The sequence below is a fragment of the Corapipo altera genome, unplaced genomic scaffold (genome assembly GCF_003945725.1).
Source record: "Corapipo altera isolate COAL_440 unplaced genomic scaffold, ASM394572v1 98, whole genome shotgun sequence".
NCBI lineage: Eukaryota > Metazoa > Chordata > Aves > Passeriformes > Pipridae > Corapipo > Corapipo altera.
In genome coordinates, this window is record NW_020884914.1 from 468,950 (window position 1) to 486,149 (window position 17,200).

Below are 17,200 nucleotides of genomic sequence, written 5' to 3' on the forward strand. Positions count from 1 at the left end.
GGGGCTGTCAGCGCCCGGCGCGGGGGCAGCGCGCCCGCCTCCCCCCGGGGCCCCCCGGCTCCCGCGGCCTGCGGCGTGTCCGTGCCCGTGCCCGGCGGTGGCTGCGGGCAGCGCTACCCCCCCTGCGGCCGCGGGGCGAGGCCGGGGGCTGCGGTGCGGGGAGCGGCGGTGGGCTCGGGGCCGCTGTTTTCAGCCTGTTTTTTTTCAGCTGGCAGACAACCAGGGGAGAGCTGAGGCTGCGGGAGTACTGGTAATATTTCGAGGGTTAACAACGTAGTGCGGGTTTATTCTATATATTTATTTATTTTTTTTTTAATCTGGGGAGGGCAGTCGATCTGTATAAGCTCTCACCCCAGCCTTCTTACAATGTGTTTTGTAAGGCTTTAGGTGTGTTTATACCTGGCAGTTTTTAGGAAGTAAAATTCGAAGTCTCTTGGCTTCTTTAGATATGTATAGAATGTATTTCAAATCTTGTGTTCTTCTAATGTGTCTGATGCCAGTGTATTTGCTCTACTGCTCAGCCTTGCTATTTGAAGAGTCAAAGTTGTCATGTAGAAATTGTAAGTAAATTTGGTGTTTCTTAATTTATTTTTTAGTGTGTTTTAATGAGGCTTTTGTAGTGGTTTTGGAAGTTTAACACAACATGGGATCTTACTTATAAACTTTCCAGCAGAGAACAGAGTGGCACATGCTTGGCAATGTATTGACAGATGATCGTGACATTCTCATGCAGTTGGGCTGGGAAAATTGAGTGTATGGGGAGGTAGATCTTAAGAAACACAGATGTAATTTCAGCATTTACTGTGAAAGAAGCTTTCCTTTTGCTTGAAGAGTGCTAGAGGCTATTCAGTTCTTAATGGTGTGTGGGGCATAGTTATTTAAATTCTAATTTATTCTGTAATTGAACTACTTGGTCAAATAACTTACTGTTTTTTCCTTACTTAAAAACTTATGAACCTCGTTAGTGATGTTTTCTTAAGGCATCTAGATTTTCTGTGGGAGAATTAAGAAGTCTGGTCTCTCACATATTCCTTAACTACTACCTCGCTTCAGGTATCTGGGCTGCCCTAACTTGAGACCTTCCCACCTGGAAGAAGTTGGATGTAACTTTGTAGTGGGTGGCTTCTATTAATGCATTCTGGTTGGTTGTCATGAGTTCTACCTTTTAGTCTAAAAAATACATGTTACTGGGGTTAGGAAGCTGATTTCATCCAATTCAGTATTGCCTGCTGTAGGTTCAGTGGTGTTAGGGGTGAAACTGAGAGTGTAGCTGCAGAAATGCCTTTTTTTTCTGGCGATAAGGATGGTTTAAGAAGTTAGACTGTTACCCCTGTGTCTGGCTCTGGTCCTTTCCCTGTGCTGTGGTCTGGTGCCACTTTAGCTCTCAAGTATGGCTGCTGTAAACTGAGCTGCTAAAATAATTATCCACAAAGCCACAGCAGAAACAAAACTCTGAAAGCACTGGAGAAAGTGTGGTGGCCTAAGGGAGCCTCACAGCATGGACAGGGCCTCGTTCTGTTTCCATCACACCGTGTGATCAAGAGCTCCTGCTAGGAAATAGCTGACTCCTCCACACTGGTCCTGTCACTTTTCAGAATTTAACTTTATCCTTTCCTTTAAATATTACCATTTTTTTTATTCTGCCGAGGGAACCCAGGAGTCAGAAATGTTCACACAGTCCCAAACACAGCATGTTTCCCTCTGTGTGTTATGCTCCAGTTTTTTTGCATCTCAGAAAGATGGCTGTGGTGATGGGAAACTTCTTGTGATTCTACACTACAGACTTAAAGGGCAGTGCAGAGATTAAATCAGTCTTTGTTGATTTGATGTTAACTAATTTTTAAAAGTTACTCATAATACCTGGTTGAAAGGAAATCTGTTACCTAAAACTGACAATGTGTGTTTCTTTGATCATTTGGAATATGCTCTTGAACAAACCCCACAAGACAAATATACAAATATTCTTTCCTTCCCCTTTCCCTTCTGGTGACTCTTAGTTTCATTTACTTCAGGTGATGTTGCTGGTAAATGCTTTCTTGCAGGGTGTAGAAGAGGGGAGGGACATGGCCAAAGTAATGAAAGCTGTAGTAATTGTAATTGTTTCAAGTTCCTAATGGCAAAAGAAGGAACTGCTGATGCATGGGTGTTGTGTCAGATGGATTGTGTTTTCAAATCCACATTTCTGTATGTACTAGATTGATTTTCATTACTAGGTCCAGATTCCTCTCAGTTTTTAGTGATGCTAATCACCATTGGGGGTTGGGGTGAAAATGGTGTGAAACTGAAAGTTTGAGCATAAAACCTTCTTTAAAGGGCAGTAGTTTTTAATTAAAATTTGATTATTTTTTTTTTAATTTGTGCCTCTGTGTCAGATGCACGTGAACTGGTTTTCCAACTGTGTATTGATAGAGCTCTGTATTACAGAGGAAGAAGTTTTCCTGAGATATAGGGGCATATTAGTTTGTGAACTGCTGTGTACCAGGCTCTAAATTAATAGCAACACAAAAACTTTGTAGATAAATGTTGGATGTATGTGACAGAGAACGGTGAAATTTTTTTTGAGAAGGCTTGATAAGATCTTGTTCCCCTTTTTTCTAATCTTTACAGCTGTCTAGACCTTTACTTCTTTCTTTTCTTGTTTCTTTTCTTTTTGTTTAGCAGATCTCACTGCATTTTGCCTATTGCAACTTCTGGGGCAAAAAATAAAATCATGTCAGTGTGCAGGCCTTGTGTGTGAGCAGAGTTAATTTGTTAGAGTACTAGAGGCTTATTATGTACTGAAACAAGCAGTACAGCCCTTTGATAGGAAATGCTGGAGTGCAGGGTAGCAGGTTAGCAAGTGCACTATGACATGCTTAGGTGAAAGTGAGAGAAGGATTTTAATGAACAGGACTTCTCTGTCTCTCCAGTCATAAATGCAGTTCGGAGGGGAGTATGTGGAAAAGTGTAAAACATGATCTTTCACATCTCAGCAAAGTTCCAGAAGTGTCCCGTTAGGTTCAATACTGCATTTCATTCTTGAAAATGGCATGTGTCCTCGTGCAGTGTGAGTCAGTGGTGAGTTACTGATCTCTGTCAGCATGGTGCTTGCCACACCAAGTTACTGCCTGGGCCCAGTGGGTCTAGACATGAGACAAGACACTAAAATATGGGTCTCCTTTCAGGTAGCTTATATCCTAAGCAGGAGAGCATATTGTCTGGAGCTTTGTGACTGAGGACAAGTACCCTGTCTTTAATTAAAGACAGATTGGGAGGTATTGGCAGACAGCAAAGAAACTCATCAGAGCAAACGGCCAAGGAAAGTGATGTTTAGAGCAGTGCTTCTTATGTGGCTGTGAAGGGCAGAGGCATGTCTTTCACAAAAAGCAAGCACTCACTGTGGATATTGTCTGATAATGCTGGATCTGTGGAGTGAATATTGAGCAGGTGATAGTAGTGGGTGCTGTGTATGAGGGAAGTGGAGACAGAGACTCTTTCTTCTGTGTTTGCATGTACAGCAAGGTACACAGAAAACATTCCTTAGAAATAGGCTGAAACCTTAGTTTGCACAGGTGAGAGACCTGAAAGTTGGCAACACAGAGGTGTTTGAGGATGTTGCTGAAATGCCCTGAGAATGGGTGTGTAGAGTCATGTAGGTCGAAAGTTGATAAGGCTTCTGTCTCTTCAGGGGTAATTGAGAGAGAGGAGAGAGCAAAGACTGAGAGATACAGGTATGTACACAGGGAGGGAGAGAGAGAGAGAGAAAAATAGTCAGTGATGTTGAAGGCAGCTTAGAGAACAAGATGCCAGTGGAAATGTTGGGAAGAGACTCAGTGGACTGCCTGTGGGAGATGCTGAGCAGGAATGGGTTCATTCGCAGCCATAATTCTCTGTCTCCTTTCACATCTGAGTGAATATGCTGATAAGGTTGGGAGGGTGTGAGATCAAAGATCTTTTTTTGTTTTTTGGTAAAATGTAGGACCTGAAATTTGTAATGTGGAAACCTTTGTTTTTAATGTGAAAACAGAGGAGAGTGAGATGTGAGAAAGATGAAAGAAGATGAAAGTGTGCCGGTGGAAAGTAGAATAAACTTGGAGTACAGATAGTTTTCTGTACAAGAATAGCCATACTAGATCAGACCAATGATTTAGCTAGCATAATATCCTGTACCCAAAAATGGCTATCAGAAGATATCTATGGAAAAAGAAGAGGATGTGCCTATGATACCTTTCCCTGACGTTTCCTTCTAATGTCCATCACAGGACAGAATGAAACTGGTGAGCTCCTGTGTAAGGATGGAGTGATGCAGAATCAAGAGGTGATTTGAAACACTACTGTGATTGCAGGTAGATGTCCAGCAGTGGAGATTGCAGAACTGCAGTAGGAGGATAGTTAATTAGTTGTTATTTCACTAGTAGAAAACACGACCACTCTCTTGACACAAGAATAGAAACAAAAGTAGGCTTTGGAGTGGGCTCAGCCAGGTTCAAGCTTGGCAAGGTGGACCAAATCATGAGAAAAGACCATGGCAAAAGGAGGCTGTCACGGCTCTGCCTGCCAGTGGAAGAACAATTGGAAACTTGGTGGGAAGCTGTTAATTTGAGTGGATACAGTGACTCTTAAAATTTAAATATTTTGTTGATAATTTAAGTAATGAAGAATTTATCTCTGCTGTAGCAAATAAAATTGGCAAATAGAGCAAATAAACAATTAAATTGACCGACTTGAGCAATAATAGAGCTCACACAGTAGAGTTGTCTCAAAATAAAGCCTTCATGTAGGTCCTGTACTTGGAAATAAAATCAAATAGAATAATTAAGTGATTTTTGTCTCAAAATAATATCCATATGGCAGGGTTGTTCTGAAAAAGCTACATAAAAACAGTATACACCAGATTGTTTGTAACAGGCTTCTTGGACAAAAATTCTTAAGGCTTCCATATAACTAAAGAAACACGATTTATTTTTGATTGACCTATATTTTTAAAATCTTTTTTCTGGATAAAGATTTTTTTTTTTTTTAAACCAGTTGTTTTCATCCATGCTCTTTTCAGTCAAACAAATTGGCAAGTCAAATCATACCTTTGATGGAATGAGATCTAGATAGATTTTTTGAAAAGCCTATGTTTCCTTTTGTATGCCAATGGAAAAAAGTTAAGCAGCCTTTTCGGAGAGTGAGGGGAGACACAGTAGTGGCCATTTCTGCTTATTTGGGTGGGTGAACTATTTTCTTTTTCTGATGGATAAAGGCGGGTTTAAAATCACCCTGCAGAAAACCGAATGCAATCTCTTTTGTATAAGTGATATTGATAAAACAGTGTATGCAGCCAGTTGGTGCTGGTGGTGATGGGGTAATCTTCCACCCAGAACCAGGCACAGATGAAAACTGTCATGTGAGCTCCTGAAGTGCTTTGCTTAGTCTCCAGCAGTGAGCTTTTCAGGTGGAAATAAAGCAGCACATAAAGTGCCAAATAAGCTTTGGAAGCTACAGTATAAGGTAGTCATAGTCGTGTTCATCCTTGCAATTTCTCATTCTGACTCTGTGTAATACCACATATATATTTTTATTTTTCCATGTCTGTTGCTAACATTGCACATTGTGATTCCATTAGTATATAATGTTTGTGAGGCCTGTGACAATGTCAATATGTGTAACATAAATTTGTTGTTAGAGACGTTGTTTGAGAGATGATGCTGTGCTTTAGGTCTGTCAGTAACCTACCATCTGCATCGCACAATACAATTAAAGTGGAAATACTGCCATATGAGCAGGAGCAGTGCCCTCCTGAAATACAGGCATGAGCTGAGATAGCCAGGAGTACAGTTCTTCTCATCACCTGGTGGAATGGATGCAGTGCACCCTAAAGGGCTGGAGGGAGGCAGAAGAACTGATTGTTTTTAAGACTTTGTCAAGAATTTGTCCATAGAGCACCTACCTTTGAGTTCTAAGTGGTTGTCTTTCAAAATCATAACTACATTCCTGGCATGAAAAACAGTGTCTTTCAGAAATGGATTTGGAAATTCAGTGTCTCTTCCCGTGCACGTGGTGAGGATGCACAGCAGTGCCCTGTGCCACCCAGGTGATGGAGCACAGGTAACAGGAACTGGGGCTGCAGCCACAGGTCTTGATGAGCCCACACCACAAGTTCCCAGAGTGCTGGTGCAGGAGCCTACAGTACAGACCCTGAATGTGCTTCCCACCTGAGAAACAGTGTGTGTCACTGGGCAGCTGGAAATGCACAGGCCCATCAGATGGTGGGCTCTGCTTCTGGTGTGAATCTCATTGCAAGCTCCTTTGTGTTCCAAATCCTCCTTCCAAGCAGTAATGACCACAGCAGTTGGTGGGGTCACAGAACCTCATTCTCTGGAAATGGCATCTTTCTAGAAAGTATTTTTTTCTGCCTCATAAAGGAAAGATAGAAACTGCTGGCTATCTAAGCTACACATTTATTGTAGTGGGAACTATTGTCTCTTAAGCTGATACATAGGAGAACAAGTTCGTATTTTTTAATAAAATTGGACTCACCTTTTGGTTGTGATAAAGTGTGAGCAGGTTAGCTTGCAAATAGCTGTTCCCAAAGCCAGAATGAAGTGAGTGTGTGGGTTTTCCCAGGGAAACAATAAGCTTACGTATTTTACCACAGTGGAAGATTATACAAAGCATTCAGAGGCTGTACTGTGGGAAGTGGGGTTAGCTGAGAACATGGGTAGTCCTCCAGTTGATTGGGAAGTGCAGAGCAGTGTTAAAAATTGTATGTTAAATCATCTTGCCTTCAGATGTAGGAATTTCAGGCTTAATGGTTGACAATTGGAGATGATTCAGTTTTACAGCACATTGCCTTAAAAAAGCGATGCCCTTTGGGAAGGTAAACTTAAGAACCCATTGGTGCTTAAATTTATCAACTGAAAATTTGTCACTCCATTTCATTGAAAGGCTAAAGTAATTGCCTAAAGTGAGCTGGGAGTTGCTGAGGATTTAGGGAAGGGAGAAAATCTGGGGTCTCTGTAACTGTAAAATCTGCACATGGTGTAGACACATTTGAAGTTCATACCATTGAAGGTACAGTGCTGAGCTTTGTTGTTTGACATAGCTTAGGTTAATGATGAAGGTCCAATTGTATAAGGATTTTTACAATCCTAGTTGACTGTCATGAACAAAGACTTTCAGTAAGGCTTTGCCTCTTGAGTAGCATAGCCTATTTTATAAATAGTCCAAGCAAGTGCTCGACAAAGCAGTAGATGTGATGGCACAGTGAATACTGAATGAGGAAAAGTGTCTTACTGTCTATATCTAAAAATGAATTTGCTTATAGTGCAAAAGGGAATAATATCTGCCAATCAAACTTAGTGTCAACTTGCACTGTGAGAATAGGGCAAAAGCACAATTTTCTTCTTGTTCCAGATTGATAATAAAATGTCTTAACATTCTCCAGAGAACAAAATGTGTGTCTATGTCTTTAATTCCAGTTGGTTTTGAAAATATCAGGCCTGATGGTCTGGGTCTTCAGTTGTACTGAGGCTGAGCCTTGTTTGACAGTAGCAAGCCTTCAGGACAGCTTAAGTAACAACTGCTTTTCAAAAAGTTTACCTGTGTTTTTCCCTTTTGGCCTCGAGATGTATTTGACTTCTTTTCCTTGAATTTATTTACCAGTTTGAATCACAGTTTCTCTTGAAGAGTCAAAATGAAAGACTTTTTCTCAAGAACGTGTGGTGTTCATCCTTACACAAACTGTAGTTAATTTACAGAAATGACCTGTCCTGCCTTTTTAAAAAATAATCAAATGAACCATCCAAAGCTTGAAGTCAAAATAGTAGATCTTTAGAGTTTGGTTGGGGAAAACTCGCTGTAAATAATCTATTCAACTCAAATATACTTGAGTTGAAGAAAATTCTGCTGATTTTTCTTTTGGATGGGTGTTATTTGTTCTAATGTCAAACCCCCAGCATTGCTTGTAAGAATGCATTTAAAGTAGTTGGTTGAGTTTAGATTCTGAAGTCTCATGCACACAAGTTTATTTCATTAAAGTTCCTGTATTTTTGAAAATTAAACCACTTAGTAGGTCCAGTGAGAGAGTTGGTTTCATCATTTAATCTTTTTCCTTCAAAATTTATTCTGGGCTATAAATCAGTTTTCTGATATGAGAGTGGTTTAAACTTAATGTGGATTTTAACTCACCTTTTATCTGCAAACATTTACTCTAAAGGATAACAGCTTTTAATTTACCTTTTTTCTCCAGTAAAGCCTCTTTCCTTGTTTTGCAGTTTTTATTTTGTAAAAACCCAACATGTGATTTCTGTGTTGATTATCAGTTACATGCCAGCAACTCTTCCATCTAATAAGAGGGTTTGTGTTGCTCAGTAAGGCCCATGGCATATTATGTAAATGTTCATGTGTGGATTAGTGATGACTTTCACAGATGGTAGGCACTCTGTCATCTAGTTGTGGTACATACCTGTACCTAGTAGTATTTTATTTGTCACCTCTGGGAAGTGATTTTTCCTTATATAGGCATCCAGCTGAAAAGAGGCTTGAGAATGTCCTGAGAAAAGGCACTGGCACACTAGAATGCATTTCCTTTGCATGTTGTTGTGATAATTAGTGAATTCTCATCCCAGTGTGATTGTAAGGTCACATTTTAAGAAGCAGGTCAGATGTACAACTTCTTTACATAGGAAAATACGTTTGGGATTGTCATTTAAATATGTTATATTTGTAAGTGAATGTGAATCCCACTCCTGTTATACCCCTACATAAAAAAAATATTTTTCTCTTTGTAGAACTGACAGTGCATCAGCTGACCAGGACAATTTAAAATACTCTTCATCCAGAGATCGGGGCAGTTCTGCCTCCTATGGATTACAACCCTCAAATTCAGCTGTGGTGTCTCGGCAAAGACACGATGATATCAGAGTCCACACTGACATACAGAATGAAGAAAAAGGTATACAGTTGCTGTTTCGTGTATGAATTGTGAGGGGACATTCAGGGAAAGGCAGTAAAGTGGAAATGGTGGAGAATTTTTTCGGTTTGTTGTCTTTTTTTTCCCTCCAAAAAAGGCAGAGAAGTGATTTGACTCATTGTCACAGTATCACTGTTTTGAGAGATTTGTCAGGGATAGAAGAAATGTTGTGGTTGATATGAATGCTGACAAAAATATGCAGTTGCATTAGGAGAGGAATGCAAGAGAAGACTTGATGTATTAAGAGAATAAGCACTTTTTTCTGAAGAATAGTATTCTGGATATATTTGGTCTACAGGCTGATTTCTTCCTGAATACTCTCTAGTGCTTCTGGTATTGGATTAAACAGGCTGCTAGTCTGATATATTGCCTATTGCAGCTTTACTGCACCAAACTAGAATCTTTGTTTGGTAATCAGATCTATATTTTATTGTTAATGGCAGTTTCTACTTCCATGTGCCTCGGTCTGACTTCATATAAATCACGTGATGTGTGATTCATACATTTTACTGGGTGTTTTTTATTATTTTTAGGATGGAAATACTATCTCTAAAAAGTAACTAAACATTCAGAATCATATATGAAAAAGAAATCTATACTCTGATTTTTTTCTTTTTAATTGCCAAATACAGGTATCAAATAGGATTTCTTACTTGCAGAATCACTTCTTAGACTATATAAATCTTCAGGCAGGCCAGACTCAAAAACATCTCCCAGGATTAGTAGTGTGGGAGTTTTTGTTCAGGAACCTAAAAAGTATTGGTACTCCTCCTACTTCTCTGCCCTGTAACTGTCTGTAAATAATTGCTGTATCTTAGGGGAAGTTACAGCTGGGTGCAAATTTATTTTTTTGCAAGTAATAGGTACTGTTAGTAGGTGGCAGAAGCATGTTTATCTGCATAGCTTGAGAACCTTAAGGTTGTTTAACTTTAATAGGGAAACTGCTTAGGGAGTATTTTCAGTGTGTCAGCTAACGTGGAATGTTATACTGTGTTTAACACTGACATAGGAGGTTATTCTTATAAACTGAAGTGTGCTAGCATTTAAAGAATGTACTGGCAGTGTACAGAACTAGTAAGTTTTAGACAAATTCAGAAAGGTAGTTTGTGAAGTTGCTGGGAAAGTGCCATTTGAAAAGAAAAATGCACCAACCTCTCCCTCCAGTGCTCTGTCTTGCGGGGCATGTCTCTGCTAGCTCAGCACTTTGGGCTATTTTGTTCAGGTGTGACTTGAAAAGAGATGATTAGGATATTCTTTACTATAAAACCAAATTCCAAGTATGTCTAGTTCATTTTTATTTTTGGAGAAATTTGTTAGCTTACAGATGCAGAGTAGTTTCTTTGTTAATAAGATTTTTCGATTCATGTGTTGGTGTCTGCTGGCATGGAATTTTCTTTTGAGATTTTCTGTCCTGGATTTCACACCCCCCCTCCCCACCTACCTTAGCCCAGCTTCTGGTGTTGATGACAAAAGTTAATTCCAAATTGATAGTTTCTGTGAGCTTTTCAGGTTTGAAAACCTCTAAGGATGGGAGGTTGTGCAGCCTCACTTAAGAGCCTGCTTAGTGCTTTACCACTCATTTTTTTTCTGATATTCAGATTTCCCTTTCTGCAACTTACGACTGTTGACTCCTGTCCTTTTACTTTGCATCTGTAATATTAGTCTGGCTGTTGGTTTTTTTGTTATAAATAACCCTTGACATTAACTTTTCTCCTTTACCTTATAAAACAAGACAGGGGAGTTGGAAGATGTGAGTTTTTAAACTAAATAGAATGCTCTTGGGTATTTACTTACAGATGAGATGTTCTCCCTTGCTGCAACACTTTCTTCCCTTTTGATTTGTAACTATGGTGTCCTCTAGTCCTTACTGCTAAAAAGATTTCCTATGTCTTGGTATCTGCATATTTGTGCTCAAATTAATAGCGGGGACATAACTGATCATATTTTTGTTTGGCCTGAGATTTAACATATAAATATAGAATTAGTATATATTAGGATTTTTAAAAGCTTTTCAGACCAGAAGATAAGGGAAGAGTTAGAATATAGTATTCACAGCCTTATTGGCAAAAAACCTGATTGTCCTACTGTTTTTTAGTTAAATAAATTGTGATTTAGAGCAGTATTATTACTAAAGATGTACCATTTACATGTGAAGTGGGAGAATATAGGTTTGTGTTTAATTCAGCTAAGGTGATGTCAAATGTGCTGTAGCAAATACTGCATGCCTCTGCAGACAACCAGAAAAGCTTGGATATTTTATGTTCTAGAGGAAAAATGTGAAATAACTTTTAAGAACTCCAGTAGTATATGGTAGTTTCTCTATTTTTGGTAGTTGATGTTTGTGACCTGAATGGATGATCATCTGACATCTTAGATTAAACTCATTTCTTTGTTGATTTGAATTTTAGTGATACACTTCTGTTTAGTGTTGAATGTATTAACTGCTGTTAGAAGTAATTTCCTTCATAGAACAGTATTGGTTTATTCTGACAACATAACATTAAGGGGGCACACCTGGTAGTTTGTTTAAAAACTGAGTTGTAAAATTTAATGTTGTAAATCCAAATATATACAAACTATCTTTCCCGTAATTGTAATTAATTAATTACAAGTGAGACTTTGCACAGGATTTTCTGTAATAGTAGGGTAGTCCTGTCTGTATAGAAATGCACAAATGTCTGCCAGTAGTTAACATCTGCTTTTTATCAAAAACTTTGCCTTCAAGAGATGTTCTTCACAACTGCTGAGGTCGAGATTCACCTTGATCTTTGAACTTATTTTTTATCCAACCTTTAGTCTCAGTGGGCTGCCTCTTTTTATGGGGACCCACCTCTCCTTTTCCCCAGACTTTCTTTTATACATTGAAGCAGGTGGACTTGAGGAAATACCTTTTCTGAAAGGAAATCTTGCATATCTTTTGTTGTTCTGAGTTTAATATTATTAGTTCATTCTTCCCTGTCTCAGGCAGGGGCAAGGCACTTTAGAAAGCTGCCTTGGAAATGAGCTCTAATGCACTGAGTGAAGTATTGGGAGACTCAGGGGACAATTTCACTTCAACCTGCCCCTCAAAGTGGTGTGGTAGACTGGAAGAATTTTCAGTCTCAGTAGTTGAATATGTATATTCTTGTAAGGGGTAAGAGTAATTGAATTATTCAAAATGGCATTTTTATTTTAATTTTATGTTGTTACTAAAGATGTATCTCAAGTGGGAGAATGTAGGATTGACTTTAATTAAGGAAAAAGGCAGTATTAGTGTGTGAAAATATTGACCTTTATGTTGAGAGAGTTGTTCAATCTGTACATGCAAATAATATTTGGCTTTTCAAAAGCTTTCTCATTTTTTGGACCGTTTTACTGAGCCTGTGTGGTGGGTTTATAGCAAAAACAGAATGGAGACTTGATGTGCATAATGAAGGAGCAAGTAAGTGAATGTATCTAGCCACATGTACTAGGAGTTTGACATGAAACTCTTTGTAAAATACAAGCTCAAAATAATAATAAGAAAACATTGAATACAACAAAATTGGTGTTCAACTTCATTGCAGTAGAGGTTTTCTCATGGGCTTCAAAAAAAGACCGAGATTCTAAATATGTTGACCTGGAAACTTACAGGATATAACAAAACACTGGTGCATGTGAAAGTGAAAAGGGAACCTAAAGAAGGTGGTAGAGGATAGGGCTGCTAATTTGTGTATGAATTGAATAGCTCATAACTCAATACCCTACTAAATATATGGTCTGAGAGCCTGTTTTAATGTCAGGTTGGTTTCTCCACAGGTGGCTACAGTGTCAATGGAGGATCTGGGGAAAATACTTATGGTCGGAAGTCGTTGGGGCAAGAGCTGAGAGTTAACAATGTGACCAATCCTGATTTTACCAGTGTTCCGCATGGGAATCGTGCTTTAGCCACAAAAGACATGAGGAAATCACAGGGTAAGGATATCACGTGTTTTCAGGAAGAGAGTATCTCTTTTGGCAACATTTCTTGTGTTCAGAATATGAAAAGAAGTTCACTGTGATCAGGTACTCTATATGAATTTTTTTTTTAATTTATGATTAGATGATGTTGATGGAAACTGTCATCTGGTGTTTACTGTTCCCTCCACTGAGGCTTCTTCCATAGGTTGGGCAGATCCCTCGACTATGTGGCTTAGGCTCTCAATCTTTCAATTTCCTTTAAATGGCTTTTGAACCCTTATTTAGGTCAGCAAATTTGGCAGAGAGATCAAGAACTCTTAAGAAGGAGAACTTGCTCTTGGATTTGTTCAAAATTGGTGCCTGAGTAAAAAGTTGGTAATCAGTGAGTTGTTAATCAGTGTGGGAAGAGCAGCACTGGTGAGCTCAGCCCTTACCTGTTGTCACTGGCCTGCAGGTCAGCGAGTCATCACATCACAGTACCAGCTGATTACTCAGGCCATGGGGACTCCTGAGCCTGCCACAACTCAAGTCATCACATCACAGTACCAGCTGATTACTCAGGCCATGGGGACTCCTGAGCCTGCCACAGCTCCTGCTGCCTCTTGCTCAGCCCAGGGTTGGAGGCGGGGACGAACTGCAGGCATCAAAGGAATGTGGGCAAGGTCTTGGGAGATGCAGCGAGAACAAATTTGGAGTTGCAAGAGGGTGCAAGAATGCTGGGCTTGTGTTTGTGAGGAAGAAGGCTTGACTCTTCCCACTATCTGAGGTTTGAGTCATAATTTAAAAAAAAAAAAAAAAAAAAAAGAAGAAAGTTGTTCCAAGGACTTCTGAATGAAAATAGAAACTTAGTTATGAGTAAGCACTGTCACTGCATCACTTGGTATAAGTAGTAGTTAGGCCACTACTAAAAGCTGTAACTGCTTTATGCCAGGCACGTTATAAACATATATACTGTTTCTTCCCAGGGGTTTGTATTTCAGAAGAAAAAAAAGACAGTAGTGTTCAGTGTGCTTTGCAGGTGGAAGAACGGAGGAGCAAGTGGTGATATGACTGTTTCAAAAACCTGATCTTTGGAATGGGTTAAACTCAGACTTTATGATCCCATTCTGATGTCTTGATATAAAAATTACTTAGTCTTTTTAGTGTCTTTTTATGTCTATGTAGAGGAAATAGAGAACTCTTTAAATAATACTTTTGGTGGTGGGCTCATGCATGAATTTTCTGCTAGTACTAAATAATAGTAAATTCAGTCTTTTCTCCTAGGTATGTGAGCACCTCTTTAATCCTTAAAAGGTTAAAATAGATAATTTTGGATGGCTGAAGTTACTACCTGGGTTTTGTAAATTCTCTGTCCTCTAGATGTCAGATTTCAAGAGTTTCTCCTTTTGAACTTGTCTTTGTGATTGTTGTAGGTTTCAGCAAGTCGCTTTGATTTTTCATAACTTGTTTAAAATACAGTGGGATTATTTTTTAAATTCTTTGATATTTTCTTGTTTGTTAGCCTGTGGCTGAGACCTTACTGATTTTTCACAAAGCATAAAACACAGGCATTTGTTCAGTAGTGCTTTGGTTAGTGTAGCTTCAGTCATGCTCTTGGTTAGTGTTTTTTGTTTTGTTTTGTTTTTTTTTTTTTTTTTTAAGATTATTATTGTGACTTAACAAATAGCTGATACTTATTCTCTTGGGGAGTAATACCAATGTTTACTAGGTATTAACTGAATAAAACCCAAACTGCTTTTGTAGAAAGTTTTGAACAGTGTGTCTTGTTCTAGTGGAGGTTAAATGTGTGTCTCGTACCAGTAATCTTGGTGGTGATAGTTTCATTTATACAGTTCTGGTTTTCTGGGCAGGCAGCAGTCTTCCTGGTAGTCCTTTTCTTTCTTCTCTAGGGCTGTTCAAATTTTTTGGGTGGATAACTGCACTAGGTCCATCCTTCTGAAGTTTGGCTGTGTATTGACCATTGGCAGGCAAGCCTTGGACTACAGCTGCTGGCTCAGCTCTGGGCAGAATACAAGGAGATGTTCCAATGTAAATGACCATCTAGCTGGGATTGTAGTTATTGCTCTGGCACCAGCACTCAGGAAGACCTCAGATACAGCTTCAGAAGGTGTCTTTGTTGATCGTGATTCCTTGTATGTTTCTCACCAGAAATGCAGCTTTTTGTCACTACTGAAACCTGTGGTTTCTAGATTAAGCAAGGGAAAAGAACCTTGAATTCTTTCTAAATGGCTGTGTATGCTTTAGTCTTCTGTGAAATCACTAACTTCTCAAAAGAAGTGCTCTTCATGCCTGTCAGATAACATCTCTGCATGTCTTGTGTAGTTGTGTTAGCTAGGAACAAAATGTAGATTTGATCCTTCAGACTCTTACTGCTATTTTAATGTTTGCTAAGCCTGCCTAATCCTTCAGAATGTCAGGTGTCTTCAAAATTAATTGCTTAAACTGATGCCTGGCAAGAAACAGATTATCAAAGCCTGTTTTGTTCATACTTTTATTTTTAAATTCAAAAAATAGAGACATGAAAATAAGGCTGAGAATATTTATTTTGTGAGTATAAGACAGAAGCCATGCTCTCCTGTAGATGATGGCACAACCTGTAGGAGTTACTGGCCTGTGGGTGGGTTTATAGGATCTGTAATACACAAGGACACCAGTAGCTACTAACTACTACAGTAGTTACTACTGGTTTTCACCTGGAACAGCCAGTAGATGCTGCTGCTCTTTATTTTCTCAGATCAGTTTGCTTTCCCAGTTTGCTGTTGTTTTTCCAACTGGAGCTGCCAATAGCTGTTGCCAATTCCTGCTTTCCCAGGATGTTCTCCACCATTACAGTCTGTTCTTCACCTTTGCAGACAACAAATTTGTTGTTGCAGTTTCTTGGTTTTGTGCTTATCAAGGATAGCTTGAGATGTCTTGTTCTTAGGTACCCAACTGCCCTAGAAGGATGTTCCAGGTTCCCAGGCTGGCAGATGACCTCTTTGTCAGTATTTTCCAATTATAACCTTCCCATTTTAACCAGGTTGCCTTTATGGCTGCTCCCATCAGATGACTGATATCTGATGACTATAACATACCAGAGCAAAAAGCTGTCTGTAGCTGTCGTGGATTTTCTCATTAGTCATGTTGACTAAGAAAACATCATCATGTTCCATGAATCCTCTGATTTTAACCACCATGAAACATCTAATGTTAAACATCTCGAAAGAAACTTTGTTTCCTTTTTGCAAAAGAGGGAAATGAATTATTTGTATGAATTCATAGGTAATTGGTACTAAATCAGGTAAGCTGTCACCTCACCTGGTATTGAGTGCTGTTGATCAACTTTAATGAAATGTTTTCTTAGGAAGATGTTAATTCTCCTACATTATAGTCTGCTTAAGCAAATAGCCCCTGCACCTCTGCACACTGTGAGCTTTTGTGCCTCAGTAAAGGAAGAATAGATCTATTTTCCTTTCCAAAGCAGAACCTTGCTACTCGTCATAAAGCTACTCATAACCTGTCTTCTTGTACCAAAGTAGTAGAGAAAATCTTGTTTCTTTGTAGTTATTGAACCTAACTCTGGTTCTTTGCTTCAAGAAGCAGCTTGTTTTATCCACAAGGTTCTCTTTAAATAGTATTTGTTGAATTGTTTTTGTTTATCTATTCAGTCAGATTTAACCTTGCCACACCCATTTTTTTTTTTTAGTTCCATTTATGTAGAAGGGAACTAAATCCAGGTTTTTGTGTAGAAGTAAAACAGTTCTGCTTAGTTCTGCATGAGTTTTATGTGGGTATTGGGCTGTCCATGGGAAGAAATGAAATATTTTGGCAGCTTAGTTAGATTTTACATCTAATTTTCTTCTCACTAAGTTAAAAATAAATCATGATTTATCTTTTTTTCTCAAATTACTATTAATTACTTAATAAGTTCAAAAGTACACATTTTGGACAATAGAGGGTATTATTGAAAAAAAAATAAATTGCTTTTTTCAGAGCGATCGTTGTCTTATTCTGACGAGTCTCGACTGTCAAATCTTCTTCGGAGGATTACTCGGGAAGACGACAGAGACCGAAGACTGGCTACTGTAAAGCAACTGAAAGAATTCATTCAGCAACCAGAAAACAAACTGGTTAGTAATTCCTCCTTTTCCGTGGCACTGGAATTTCCATGCACTCTTTCTATAAAACTGTCTTTTTAAAAATCAGGCTGTTGGGATATGTCTGCGAGGAATATCTTGGATACAAGGAATTTCATTCCACGAGAAAGGAGAGTGTGTTCTTGGATTGTCTTGTCTTGTTTCCTTAATTCAGGAAGTTTTTTTGTTGCTTGATTACTTATGACGTGTTACCTTAAACCAAACTCCT

The 17,200-nt window shown here is 38.9% G+C and overlaps 1 protein-coding gene across 2 annotated transcripts in view; it reads left to right on the forward strand.

Annotated features, from left to right (window-relative positions):
- The window catches only part of SMG1 (SMG1, nonsense mediated mRNA decay associated PI3K related kinase), a 65,682-nt gene that overhangs the window by 702 nt on the left and 47,780 nt on the right, over nucleotides 1–17,200 (forward strand). The window contains exons 2-4 of one of the 2 annotated variants that reach the window (XM_027654899.1): nucleotides 8,757–8,920; nucleotides 12,716–12,871; nucleotides 16,829–16,965. In XM_027654899.1, coding sequence (XP_027510700.1) covers nucleotides 8,757–8,920; nucleotides 12,716–12,871; nucleotides 16,829–16,965 — 457 coding nt within the window. The remainder of the gene's footprint in view (nucleotides 1–8,756; nucleotides 8,921–12,715; nucleotides 12,872–16,828; nucleotides 16,966–17,200) is intronic. The other variant, XM_027654900.1, reaches the window with a different exon arrangement.